General features: G+C 40.2%; 1 protein-coding gene and 1 long non-coding RNA gene across 6 annotated transcripts in view; one reads left to right on the top strand and one right to left on the bottom strand.

Annotated features, from left to right (window-relative positions):
- UCHL3 (ubiquitin C-terminal hydrolase L3) overlaps nt 1-9762 on the bottom strand; it is a 52843-nt gene extending 43081 nt beyond the window's left edge. For 2 of the 4 annotated variants that reach the window (XM_018056501.1, XM_018056503.1), the window contains exon 1: nt 8845-9355. Coding sequence is in view for 2 of the 4 variants with exons in the window: in XM_018056500.1 (XP_017911989.1) it covers nt 9509-9520; nt 9636-9677 (54 nt within the window). In the remaining 2 variants the exon portion in view is untranslated. Of the gene's footprint in view, nt 1-8844; nt 9356-9508; nt 9521-9635 lie in introns of those variants that run through there. The other 2 variants (XM_018056500.1, XM_018056502.1) reach the window with 2 other exon arrangements.
- Nucleotides 9857-13790, top strand: LOC102181790. 2 transcript variants are annotated; one of them, XR_310455.3, is made up of 3 exons: nt 9857-10270; nt 12808-12848; nt 13125-13790. It is a non-coding gene; the product is annotated as an uncharacterized LOC102181790 (long non-coding RNA). The 2 variants fall into 2 exon arrangements; XR_310453.3 differs by having other exon boundaries at nt 9857-10245; nt 13125-13789.

Genomic DNA, 14170 nt, shown 5'->3' on the forward strand with positions numbered 1-14170 from the left:
ACTGGAAGAAACACAAGCTGGAATCAAGATTGTTGGGAGAAATATCCATAACCTCAGATATGCAGATGACACCACCCTTATGGTAGAAAGTGAAGAGGAACTAAAATGCCTCTTGATGAAAGTGAAGGAGGAGAGTTAAAAGTTGGCTTAAAGCTCAACATTCGGAAAACGAAGATCATGGCATCTGGTCCCATCACTCCATGGGAAATAGATGGAGAAACAGTGGAAACAGTGTCAGACTTTATTTTGGGGGGCTCCGAAATCACTGCAGATGGTGACTGCAGCCATGAAATTAAAAGACGCTTACTCCTTGGAAGAAAAGTTATGACCAACCTAGATAGCATATTCAAAAGCAGAGACATTACTTGGCTGACTAAGGTCCATCTGGTCAAGGCTATGGTTTTTCCAGTAGTCATGTATGGATGTGACAGTTGGACTGTGAAGAAGGCTGAGCGCCAAAGAATTGATGCTTTTGAACTGTGGTGTTGGAGAAGACTCTTGAGAGTCCCTTGATCTGCAAGGAGATCCAACCAGTCCATTCTGAAGGAGATCAACCCTGGGATTTCTTGGGAAGGAATGATGCTAAAGCTGAAACTCCAGTACTTTGGCCACCTCATGCGAAGAGTTGACTCACTGAAAAGACTTTGATGCTGGGAGGGATTAGGGGCAGGAGAAGGGCAGGAGAAGAAGGGGACGACAGAGGATGAGATGGCTGGATGGCATCACTGACTCGATTAACCTGAGTCTGAGTGAACTCCAGGAGTTGGTGATGGACAGGGAGACTTGGCGTGCTGCAATTCACGGGGTCACAAAGAGTCGGACATGACTGAGCGACTGAACTGAACAGTTAAACACTTTAGTGAAAAAATCTGGACAAAACTGGCAAATTACCTTGAAGGTGTACATTTATTCCATGCCAGTCAAAGCTAAAGAGTATAAATATTACCAAGCTCCAAAGGCGGCAGGTTGTAGTTAGAATGCTAAGTATTGGACTGAAGATACATTAATGATTAAATATATTAAAATGATTAAAATTTAACTGGAGTCATATTTCTCCTTTTTTCTCATAATCAAATAAGATTGATAAAAAGAAGTTCAGTTTAATTTGTATATATGAAGTACATCAATGCAACCTTTGTTGAAGATATTGTTATGAGTCAGACTCACCCAGAAGTCATCACAAGCACAGAAAGAATACTGTGCTGTGCTTAGTCGCTCAGTCGTGTCCGACTCTTTGCAACCCCATGGGCTGTAGCCAACCCAAGAATCCTGGAGTGGGTTGCCATGCCCTCCTCCAGGGGATTATCCCAACCCAGGGATGGAACCCAGGTTTCCCGCATTACAGGCAAATTCTTTAACGTCTGAGCCACCAGGGAAACCCAACAAAAAGAATAAAAGCAGCTGTTTACAGTAACTACCTCTGGGCAGTGGAAAAAAAGTGAGGAAAAAGGCTTTCAACTTTAACCTCTCACTTTTTAAATAACAGAGGTATCCTACTTCTATCATATAAAAAAAAAAAAGAACCTACCTGCAGTGTGATAATCAAAAACAGACAGATTAAAAAGAAATTCTCTAAATTAGTAAATATTAACAGCAACTAGAGTGGACAGATTCAACAAATTTGTTGCTGGTTCCATAAATATAACTTGAGTGTCTGTGGTGTGAGATTAAAAAGATGAAAAAGATGAACTTAACTTTTTATTTTCCAGTATTTTCAAAAAGTGTCATTTTTCCAAAAGTTGGATGTAGTTTCTAAGATAAAATCTACAGAACTGATACACATTTATCTTCTTTAAATTTACAAAACTGAAAGAAAACAAAATACCAGTAGTAAAACTACTCCAAAAAACTCTCTTCAGACTACTCACAAAGTACTCCACGAGCTACAGGCACTTGCACAGACCTCTGTACACAATTATTAATAGAAAACATCCTATTTGTATCAAGTATAATAAAAGGATTTATAACTGCTAACATTAGTCTTCTGGCTTGTTTAAACACTGGATAATAAAATAAAAAAAAATTCTGACTGACTAGCTCACTGAATCTTCATAATGCCACTAATGTTTGGCTTATCAAGAAAAATAATTAATAGATAATGTGCCCCCAAAAGATCTTGGTTAACTCATTCTTTTTAGTCTTTGGGCCAAAGAGAGTATTTACACTAGATGCAGAGTTCTTTAAATTATGTCAACATTTTTATAGAGTATCCTGTAACAGAAACTATGCTAGGCGCTTTAATGCACTTCACTTTTACCGCAACTGGCAAAAGAGGTTTTCTTACACCCTTTCACCAACAAGAAAACTGAGCCTGGGAGATTCTGTGACTCTGCAAGGTCATGTTGCCAGGACTGACACACACAGCTCTGGACGCTCTGGTACTTATTTACCTGTCTCTCACGGCTTGAAGTAGCTTTCCGTACTTGGTTCTCTAACCACAGCCACAGTGAACTCTCCTCCAGTTCTTGAAGGGTTGACAACCATCATTTACCTTGTTTTTGCATGTGAACTGGACTTCTCTCTGTCGGAAAAACTGTTAGCCTCTCCTTGTCATTTTTAATGAATTCCTCCTTATTCTATAGGTGACAGTAGGGTCAGCAAAAACTCTGATTACATGTATGTAAAAAAGAGAAAAATTAAATCTACCTTTCTTTTAAGTCTGTTCTAAGCCACTTGCTTTGATCTCTAATGGGCAGTTCAGGACAGCAATATATTCTGCCTCACTACTAATTTACTAATCTTTTGGGTTATGACAGAAATTATACTTATCCAGTAATTGTGTGATATCACCACTAGTAAAAATATACTAGTAAGAACTGCTGATGTTATGAGGACTAGGAAAATAACCAAGAGTTAAATGAGAAAACAATGGTTCCTAAAGTCTGGAAATGAGTAAAATGAATTTTAATAGGTATTCAATAAACAAAGAATAATAAAATTAGTTAAGTACAGAACGGGAAAATAGTAAAAACATTTTATGTGGGGACTTGAAAAAGGGGAATTTAAGTTTACGTCACTGCAGGCTCAGTATGGAGTGACTACACAACTGTCAAAATAATGATGCAATGTTGATCTGGTTTAAAAGCTGGATTACTCAGGATAATGGAGTAATCCACTATTTCAACACAAACTATGCAGAGTGAAATATGAATCAGCTCTGAGAGGCCTATTTTATGAAGGATGACGACAAACAGAAGCAGGCTCAAGGAAAGGTGACCAGGAATAATAAGTTTTTGGAAGACATCACAGCTGGAGAATCTGGGCATGTTCTGAGAAGACTTACTATAATCCTTTTCCCCAAATATTTTTAGTAATATCACAAAGGAGCAATTAGATTTATTCTGCATGATTTCAATGGGAGGATGACAAACAACTGGAGGAAGTTACAGAAGAGCAGATTTTGTTTCAATATAAAGAAATATAATTCTTCTAATTATATATTATACATTATTCTCATTATAATAAAAAAAAGACTAAACCACTTTAATGAGATAGAATACTATCACTAAAATATTCAAGCAAAAGATTCATGACCACAGTAAAGGTAATCTTAAGAAAGATTTTCTGGAGCACAAAACCAGCTATATAAGATTTAGTCATTCTTCCACCCAATAACTATTTGTTGAGATCCCTCTATGGGCCACACACCACTCTCAGTACTTCAGACTTGTCCTTTCTCTCACAGAACTTATATGCTAAGGGTGGGATACATAAAATAAACAAGCAGACACAAAAACAAGCTAATTTCACAAGGTGATTAAGTATTATGAAGAAAATAAGAGATAACGTCAGTAGAGACTCAGGGTGGGTGGTAGGAGGAGGAAGGGACAGTACCTGAATAATCAGCAAAGACGTATTGAGGAGATAACTTTAATATACAAACAACAAGAAAGAATCAGCCATGAAATGACCAAGATAGTAATGATTCAAGCAAAGGATGAGCTATACGAAGACTGAAGCAGTAACAGGCTCGGCACTCAAACGCTGCAGCCCAGCAAAAGTGGGAGACAGGCAGACAGTACCTCCCCATCAAGTCAGAGTAGGCAGCCTGAATGTATTCTAAGGGCAAGCAGTGGAAGGCTGTTTTGTGTTTTGAGTGTTTTAGGCAGGGAAACACAAGTTGTGACTTGCATTTTTATAAAATCTCCTTGGGTAAACACTGGGAACGGATTTTAGGGCGGCATATGGAGAAGCAGAAAAACTAGTTAGGAAGATATTGCATTGTTCAGACTGAGGTTCACAGTGGCTTGGGATGCAGCAGTAGAAATGAACAGAATGGGCAGACTCAGGATAAATTCTGAAAAAAGTCTACCAGAATTTCAGATCATTGGATCTGAAAGATTAGGAAAAAAGAAAAATTCATTTAATCCTTACAATTTTGCAAGATCGGGAGAGGTGGTGAGAAACTAAGGCTTCCCAGGTGGCGCCAGTGGTGAAACACCCACCCGCCGGGAGAGACCCAGGTTCCATCCCCGGCTCACGAAGTTCCCCTGGAGAAGAGACAGACTACCTACCCCAGTATTCTTGGGCTTCCCTGGTGGCTCAGATCATAAAGAACCCACCTGCAATGCCGGAGACCTGGGTTCGATCCCTGGTTTGGGCAGATCCCCTGGAGGAGGGCATGGCAACCCACTCCAGTATTCTTGCCTGGAGAACTCCATGCACAGAGGAGCCTGGCAGGCTACAGTCCATAGAGTTGCAAAGAACTGGACACGACTGAAGCAATTTAGCACCCATGAGAAACTAAGAAACTAAGGTACAAAGAGGTTAGATAACTCCCCATGATCTCAGAGCAGAGATTCAAACCAAAGAAATTAAAATCAATACATGAATGGCCTCTCTAAATTAGTATAGCGGTGAAGAACAATCGATGACATTAACTTGAGCACTGGCTAAATGGCACTACCCTGAAAAGACTAAGGAAGCAGATTTGGAGGAGAGATGAGAGGATGTAAATCCAGATTTCTTTTTCAGCCATGTTAAATTTGAGATACCTATATCTAAATGGAGATATCAAAGTGGTGGCTGAATATGTTAGTTTCCAATTCTGTACAGAAGTCAGGACTTGGAGTTACATGGGATCAAACATGTGACAGCGGATGATATTAATGCTCTACAACAGAAAAGATTAGCAATCTAGACAAGGCTCTGAGGAAGTCTTCAGAAATTGGAAGGGACAGGATCCAGCAATGGCACATCTAGGAAGCAGCCAGAGAAATAGGAGGCGAGCAGAATTATCACAGAAGCCAATGGAGTGGGTACTCTACCAAGTGTTGCTGAGAGATCGAGAAAGTGGTGAGAGAAAAGTGAATGCTGGATCTGACAAAGTGGTGATTAGTAAACTTGAGAAAAGTAGTTATTGTGAAATGGTGAGGATAGGAGTGAACACAGGAAAAATTTGCAGATAAAAGCAGCAAGAGCATCTATGGACAATTTTTTTGTGGAAATTTTACAAAGAAGGGAAACAGAAAGAAGATAGGAGCTAGAGGAGGACAGGGTAACAAGTATGTTTTTCCCAAAAAGGGAAACCCCAACTAACAAATGTTTGCACGTTCATGGCAACTACCCAGCACATGACTTTTAATTCTCTTCCCAACACTAAGCAACTAAACTAAATACAATAATAAAGTAAATTTCTTTTCCTTCAGCCTCTTCTTGCGCTTCCCTGGTGGTTCAGCTGGTAAATAATCTGCCTGCAATGCAGGAAACCTGGGTTCGATCCCTGGGTCTGGAAGATTCCCTGGAGAAGGGAAAAGCTACTCACTCCAGTATTCTGGCCTGGAGAATTCCATGGACCGTATAATCCATGGGATTGCAAAGAGTCAGACAAAACTGAATGACTTTCACTTTCTTTCACTTTTGGCCTCTTCAGTAAGATTCACAATTAGGAACATTTCTAGGAAACTGTCATATCAGAAATCAATGGGTCTAAAACACAACATATTCAAAATTATAAACTGTGGCCATGTAATACTCAAATCACAAAACATAATCAAGATAAAAATCTAGTGTGATCATAAAAGTAAATGCTATGATTACCCATAGCACAGAATTGTCTTTGTAAAAAATGTTATAATTCCTGATGTTTAATTACTTGTAACTTTACACTGGCCTCAAGCTATCAGTTCTGTAAATGCATATATAAACAGAATAGAGCTAAGTTTTTTAAATGATTTTTTTCTGTCATTGAACTGATTTTATTCTAGGTAAGTTCTACCTAGAGTAAGACAAAATATCCTGAGAAGAGATTGATAGCACAGTAAGCAATAAAAGAAATTACTACTTACCACACCTACCAAGACATGTGGTTACCAGTTAATGTGCAACAGTTAATAATGATCTTCATATAGTTGACATGTGTTAATCATTCTTATACAAACTAGTCAACATTAAACAGTGTTTGCTGACACTGAGTACAATGCAATAAGAAAAGGTGGGGATTGACGTGGTTGTTGGGATTAATCTGTGGCTGTGAGTTAATTCAATTTCTATTCATTTTTAGATTCTCAGTTCTGCCACTAACACAAAGAGAATAAAGAAACAACTACAAAAATTTTGGTTAAAACTAATCACTTTTTAGATACCTGTCCATTCTCCCACTAAATGTGCATTACTTCTTTAAATAATAAATTTAAAACAAACGTAATCACACCAAAGCATGCCAGAAATTGTACAATCATATACTAATAATATCTTTCTCTGTTTATGTCACTCAGAATGGCCTCCTTTCACCATTCAGGGAAAATGGTTTTCCTGATGGTCTTCATCACTGTGCCATTAATTTTCTCCACTGCACTTACAACAATCGCTGTTTTCTTTTTTTTTTTCACTTACTTGTTTATTGTCTGTCTTCCCAAAGGACTGAAAAGCAGAAAACCATAAATGTTTTCATCACCAAATATAACCAGCTCCTGCTCAGATACCTGGTATTCCAAAAGATGTCCCCCAAATATTATTTAATTGATGTGAATAAGTGAATGGATTTCATAGTCTACCAAGATCTAAGTTTCCAATTATGAAAGCTTCCATCTTATTAAGGTAACAATATTGTCTAAAAATGATTGTTTTTAAGTCTGTTGATAGTTAATAGTGAGCCAGCTTTACAATACCAGAATAAACAGTTCTTAGGATATACTATCCTTTTTATATATTGCCGCATTCTCTTTGCAAATATTCGGTAGAGGATTTCTACATCCATGTTCATAAGGGATATCAGTCTGCAGTTTTTCTTATTATATCGGAATGCTGGTCACAAAATTAGTTGGGAAGTGGCCCCCCTCTTCTATGTTTTTGTAGGACTGGTATTATTTCTTCCTTAAATGATAATCTCGAGAGACAGAGGAAAGCCATTTGAGAAAATTCAACATTGATCCATGATAAAAAAAATCTCAGCAAACTCAGAACAGAAGGGAAATTCCTTAACATGATAAAAAATATCTACCAAACCCCTACAACTAACATATCTAAAGACAAAAGATCAAATGTTTTCCCTCTAAGATCCTGAACAAGACAAGGGTGTCCTCTCTCTCTCCATTCTACTCAATTTTGTATTGAAGGTCCTAACCAGTGCAACAAGAACGAATAAAAGGCATTCAGACTGAAAAGGGAAAAATAAAACAGTCTAATCACAGAGAATATGACTGTCTACTTAGAAAATCCCAAAGCATTTACCAAAAACAGCCACTAAAGTGAGTGAATTTAGCACAGAAGTAGGCTATAAAGTAAATATGCAAAAATAAATTCTATTTCTCTATACAGCAATAGACAACCAGAAAATAAAATTTTAAAACAGTATCATTTACAGTAGTGTCAAAGTCATTAAATACTTAGGTATAAACAAACAAAAAGTGCAAGACCAACATGCTAAAACAACAGACTACTTTTGAAAGAAATCAAAGACACAAACAAATGATGAGATGCACTATCTTCATGAAATGCAAAACTCGATACTGTTAAGATGTTAATTTTCTCCAAAATGTACCTATAGACTTAGTTATACATTCACCATCAAAATCATAGCAGAATTTTTTGTACAAATTTCTTAATTTACACAAATCTTTCCATCAGCTTTTCAGCTGATTCTAAAATTTATATTGAAAGACAAAGAAGCTAAAACAGCCTAAACAATTTTGAAAAAGAGTGAAGTTTAAGAATTCATACTATTTATTTTCAAGACTTACTGTAAAACTACAATAATGAAAATGGACACATAGATCAATAGAACAGAGTACAGATATATGGCAAATTGATTTTTCACTAAAGCTATAGAAAAATTGAGGGATTAGGTCTGAAAGATATATGCTTCTTTCCTATGGCACTAAATCAGAAGTTAATACTAACTTTTTTGGCCTCAAGATTTTTCCTAACAAAAGCATCAAAATGTTGTAGGGGGGTAAATGAACAACAAACGCCAAAGGGGGTAAAACAAAAGAAAATTAACACTGATTGGAAACGCCACCTTAATAATAACATAAAAGATATACGCTGTGTTCCAAGCTTTGTACATTTCTAGATTAGTAAATAAATAAAAGTTGAGGGACAAATGATCATTTCAAAAATGCAAAATAAAGCTGAATTAAAAAATAAAGGGTTTGTTGACCACCCTGAGATAAAGCATTCTATCTGCTTTCTTTATATAAGGAATTTTCTACGACCTTTCAAAACTAAAAACTAACGAAGTACCAAAAATAATGAATCATTATTCCTTGGTGATGAATAGGAAGGTTAAGGAGGTGGAAAACTGTACCATATGATAAAATAAGAGAGCAGTAAAAAGTAAACCTGCTGTTGAGAATGAAAAAGAGGATAAGACAAAATACACCTAAGCAAATAAAAAGTTTATACCTGGTAGTACTTATTGTCCTTTTAATCGAATAGCTGGGAGAGGTTCCCTCTTCCCTCCCCATTCAACACCCAAACGAATTTAAAGAGTTGAAGGTGGCAAAGATGACGTGGAAACTGAGCTTTCCTATGGCATAAAAAATAGAATTCCACTTTTAAGGAACTGGAAGAGAAAGGGGGTGTGGTAGGAAAGAGAAGTTGACTTGATGGGGCAAGAGATGACTGGAAGATGGTTTCACGGAGCAGGTGGCGCAGGAAATTACAAGGACTGGGTGGGCGAGTTTGCAAAGCTTAGAGTCAGGTACTGCAGGGAAATTAGTCACCTGGAAGGTATAGGGGTGGGACAATTATGGATTCGGCACTAGCAGGAGGCAAGACTTAGAAGGAAGAGAAATAGGAATACAGGGTGAATGTTCCTCAAACATCTGACCCCGAAATCCCAGGAAACGTGATGACGGGGAATAGGACCAGAGACAGCTGGGAGCATCCTTCCAGGAACCAGGTGGGATGGAGGCGGCCATAAAAAAAAAAAAAAAAAAAAAAAGGCAAGCCTAAAGCTGAGCAAGAGGAGCCCGCACGACGTTAAATCCCAGACTCCAAGGGAGTGCGGGGCTGTAGGCAGCCAGGGAGGGCTCCCAGGTCCCGAGCGACAAGACACCTCACTCACCTGGTTGGTGACCTGAAAACGAAACAGAGAACACGATTTAGCGACAAACTGCCCGGGACGAGCTGCAACAGCCCGGTCCCCTCCGCCCCTGCCCGCGGCCTTAGGCCGAGACCAGAGGCGCGCTCACCTCGGGATTGGCCTCCAGCGGCAGCCAGCGTTGACCCTCCATGGCCGCTCCGCCCGGCCCCTCTCCAGCTCTGACAGCCGCCGCCGTCGCCGCCGCCGCTTCCGCCCCCGCGGCCCTGACCTGGGACTGTCCAACCTGCGCCCCCCGGGAGGGGTGTCCTAAGACGAAAAAAAGTTTAATGACACTCTAGGTCCTTGTTCGCTCCCCATAGAACCATAATTCAAGGCTTAAACTTTAAGTTAAGAAACGATGAGATATTAAGAAAGGTGAGCCAGCTTCCTATTGCAGAAGGGAAAAGAATCTTAGCTCGCTCCACAGCTCGCTCCCCTCACGCTTGGACTCTTCCGAGCTCAAGCGTCCGCTCGCGTGCCACGCATGCGCCAAGCGCGAGTTTAGGACCTCGTGCTCGCCGGCGCCCTCCCATTCCTGCAGTCAGCCCGCGGCGCTAGGGGGCGTGCCGCTAAGTCCTATTCATCGAGGGAGGAGCCGGGCACTGCCCACCAGGAGGCCCCACAGCCAGAGGGAGACGGAGTCATGCCAAGAAGCTCCTTTACCACGGTACAGAAGTGATGTCTTGGCCTTGCCTGCTGTTACAGAGTGGAGGATATTTGTATGTACCTACTGACTCGATGGACGTGAGTTTGAGTGAACTCCGGGAGTTGGTGATGGACAGGGAGACCTGGCGTGCTGCGATTCATGGGGTCGCAAAGAGTCGGACACGACTGAGCAATTGAACTGAACTGAACACAGTTCCTTTTGACAAAAAATGTCGAGTACCTGTTATGAATCAGACGCTGTAACTAAGTGTTGGATACAATAAGCTGAGCTTACCATAGTGTGAAAGAAGTGGGCAAAAGAACGAAGAATCACAGTACATGTGATACGTGTGTGATAATGTTAGCATAAGGTGGATGAAACTACAGAAAAAGGCAGCTAAAGAGGGAAGGGAGTGTCCAGAAGGCTTTCTGGAGGAGGTGGACAGCTGGAGTGAGCCCTTAAAAAAGTAGATGTTAGCCATTCAGAGAGGAGGGTGCTCTGAAGAAGGGAGAGTGTGTACTGTGGCTACATACAGAACCTCCAAGACTGAAGGGCAATGGTTAGAAGTGACGCTGGGGAGAGAGGCAGGGACTTCCTTGGTGGCTCAGATGGTAAAGAATCCACCTACAGTGCAGGAGACCAGGGTTGGATCCCTAGGTCTGGAAGATCCCTGGGGAAGGAAATGGTAACCCACTCTAGTATTCTTGCCTGGAGAATTCCATGTACAGAGGAGCTTGGCGGGCTACAGTCCATGGGGTTACAAAAGAGTGGGACAGGACTAAGTGACTAACACGTTCACTTTCAGCTGGTCCAAACATCAGGGCTTCATTCTGAAAACAAGGGGGAACCTCTGAAGGATTTTAAGAAGGATTTTCATCTCTCTTTTCGGGCTGTTAATTCTGTAAGGCCTGAAGTACTGTCTTTTTTTTTTTTTTTAATTCTTCACATTGTTTTCCCCAAAGCCTAACCCAATGCCTGATACACAGTAGATGCTGAATAAATATTTGAGGAATGAATGGAATAATCAGATATGCAGAAATGCTATTTTCAGTAATGTGGGAAATTTGCCAGAGTAAAATGATGAGAGACTTAACTAAGACAGTAGCCATGGAGACGGAGGGGCAGACACAGATTAAAGAGATTCTGTTGGAAGGCGGTATCCTTCTGTTGAGCCGTGGTTGTCATTGATGACACCAGAGATCTGACCTGGGATAGAGTGTATTACTGCTGCACCCAAGAGACGAAAAGCAGGAAGATGAGCAGTTAGGGAGTGGGGAAAAGATTATTACATTGAGTTTGCCTTGCTTGAGGAACTTCCAGCTCTCCCACTTATGTTCTCCTGGCCACCATTCTTCAACTTCCAAGGAATTTCCAAGAGTCCTCGTTCTCCTTCTCAATCTGAGAGACTGTTGCTATGTCCACCCAGCTGCGAGTTGTTAAATCTGAGATGCCCAGCTCTTGATGAGCAGCCACAGTTGCATCATCACTTCAGTTGCACAGCCAGGCTCTTAGTGGCATGCCAGGGGCTGTTTGTCAAATGACTTGTTGTCAGGGGAATGATGTTGCTCCGGAATCGTGAGGTCCTGCACTCTGACTCTCCTTTTATGGCTTGCCTAGGACTCCTGGCAGCATGGACCCCTCTAGTGCCACTGGATCTGCTGAGACATAGGGTCAAACAGAAGGCAGCTTGTATTCCAGCATGGACTTGCTGCAGAGTATTGTCTTGCTCAGGGACCTATTCCAACTGGCAGCCAGCCATATCACCCATAAATGTGTTACACCTGTATTCCCAAATGAGGCATTTGCTGCCTCCAAATGCCAGAAACCCACCAAGTGCTCCGTTTTTGCCCGTTAAGAGAAATTGCAGGGTGCAATAGCCAATCCTTCACCTTGAAGAGGTTGTCCTCTTATGCCCTAGGGCTTTGGACCCATAAAAACTTCATGTAGTAGCTTCTGAAGTTTGTAGGATTTAACTCCCAACCTCTGGCATGTATGCATGTATCCATAAGGCCAGTACTTTTTGAACTTGAATATGCATACAAATACCTGGGGAATATGAAATGCAAACTTTTGATTCAGTTAGTCTAAGATGGGGCCCATGATGTATTATTGGCCCCCATGTTTGGGGGTTTTGTTTTTATTTCTTTAAATGGAAGTAGAGTTGATTTACAATGTTGTGTTCTGGTGTACAGCAAAGTCATTCAGTTATACATATATGTAAGGCCCCCATTTAAAAATTCTCCCTTTATCTATACCCTTTGCCATATAACATTGAAGTGTTTTCCACTAGGAGCAAAGTAGTGTCAATTCTCATTATTCATAGGTTCTGTGTTTTGGTTTATCTATTTGTCTACATTTATTTGTAACCCCCACATCGCTATGCATGTCACTTTCAAGGTCATTTACAGACGTGCCTGGAGTAGCAAAAATATTGAGTTCCCAGCTGACATCAAGCAAGTCTGTGCTCTGCCATCTTGTTTGAAGTCTTGTATTGGCAATGAATCCTTTATACAGTCTATTTACATATATATATGTATATATATATTTGCAATTTTGTGCTTTTTGTTGATGATTTCACTGTATAGAAAGGCCCCAAGCATTGTGCTCATGTGCTGTTTTGTATTCCCACACACAGGAAGACTGTGACGTGCCTTGTAGAGAAAATACATATATTAGGTAAGTTCCTTCAGGCATGAGTTATAGTGTTGTTAGCCCTGGGATCAGTGTTAATGAATCAATATAGGTTAAATGTGATGACTTTAAACAAAAATATACATAAAAATGTATTGATCGGTTGATTAAAATGTGACCAGAGGCTCACAAGAACTTTTTCCCACAAGGAGCAATGGTTTGACATTTACTAACTCAGTGTTTGTGGTTGCTTTATAATGAGAATCAACTGTATATCTCCCTACTTCTTGACTTTGAGTTCAGCCATGTGATCTGTTACAGTCAATGAAGTGGAGAAGAAATAATGGTATTCCAGTTCCAAGTCCAGGCCTAAATAAGCTTCTGCTTGCTGTTTGTACTTGTATCATCACCTGGAGCGGAATGAGCTTGGGCCAGCCTGCTGGTTCCAGGAAGAGAGTAATAAACACTTGGAACACAGCAGAAGCACCTCAGCTGAGCCCAGCCCCCATTGGCCAACACACTGCTAACCCCCAAGACATGTAAGCTAAATAAATGTTTGCTTGTAATATGACATTGGGAATTTGTGGTGGTGGTGGCCCCAGGGTTTATACAGCAACACCTAATTGCTAGATCTGCCACAAATTTTCATACTCAAATTCAGAGGAGTAACCAGGTATCAGTTGATACAGCTGCCCCAAATTCAAATAGCCAAATAAAAACATGTAGTTGTTACCTCCAAAAATGTTATTTCCAACTTGACTATACTCATAGTCTCATTTTTCCAGCAACTATTACAAATTCAGCAGCTTCTATTCAAACACATCAGGAAGTTTTTGACAAATTGATGTTTGATGTCTTAATAAAAGCATTTGAGACCCTAAAACTGCTCTTATTTTGTCAAGTTCTTGTATTCTGAGGGATCTGGCAACTTCTCCAACCTTGAACTGAAATAAGCAACCTTTTTTTTTTAATTATTTTTTTAGTTGCAACGTGTGGGATCTAGTTCCCTGACAAGGGATCGAACCCAGGGCCCCTGCATTGGGAGCAAGGAGCCTTAGCCACTGGACCACCAGGGAAGTTCCCAACCTTTTTGTTTTATTTACTTAAGTCTACTCACGTTTTTGGAAATTGTAATTCGGTTGATTTGTAAGAAGACGTGGAATTTTGGTCCTTCTTCCCATAACCCATATTTGCCTAGTGGTATAAGTTTACAGCCAACCTACTGTTCTCTTTCCTGCTTGGTTCCATTCCTGGTAGCTTTCTGTTATGCAAATCACAGCATAATCTTTTAAAAGACATTTCACATGGTGTTTGAACATAGTATGTACACAGCCAACAATACCCATAATTCAATAGAAGTGTTGAAT

This window comes from Capra hircus, chromosome 12, assembly GCF_001704415.2.
Source record: "Capra hircus breed San Clemente chromosome 12, ASM170441v1, whole genome shotgun sequence".
Lineage (NCBI taxonomy): Eukaryota > Metazoa > Chordata > Mammalia > Artiodactyla > Bovidae > Capra > Capra hircus.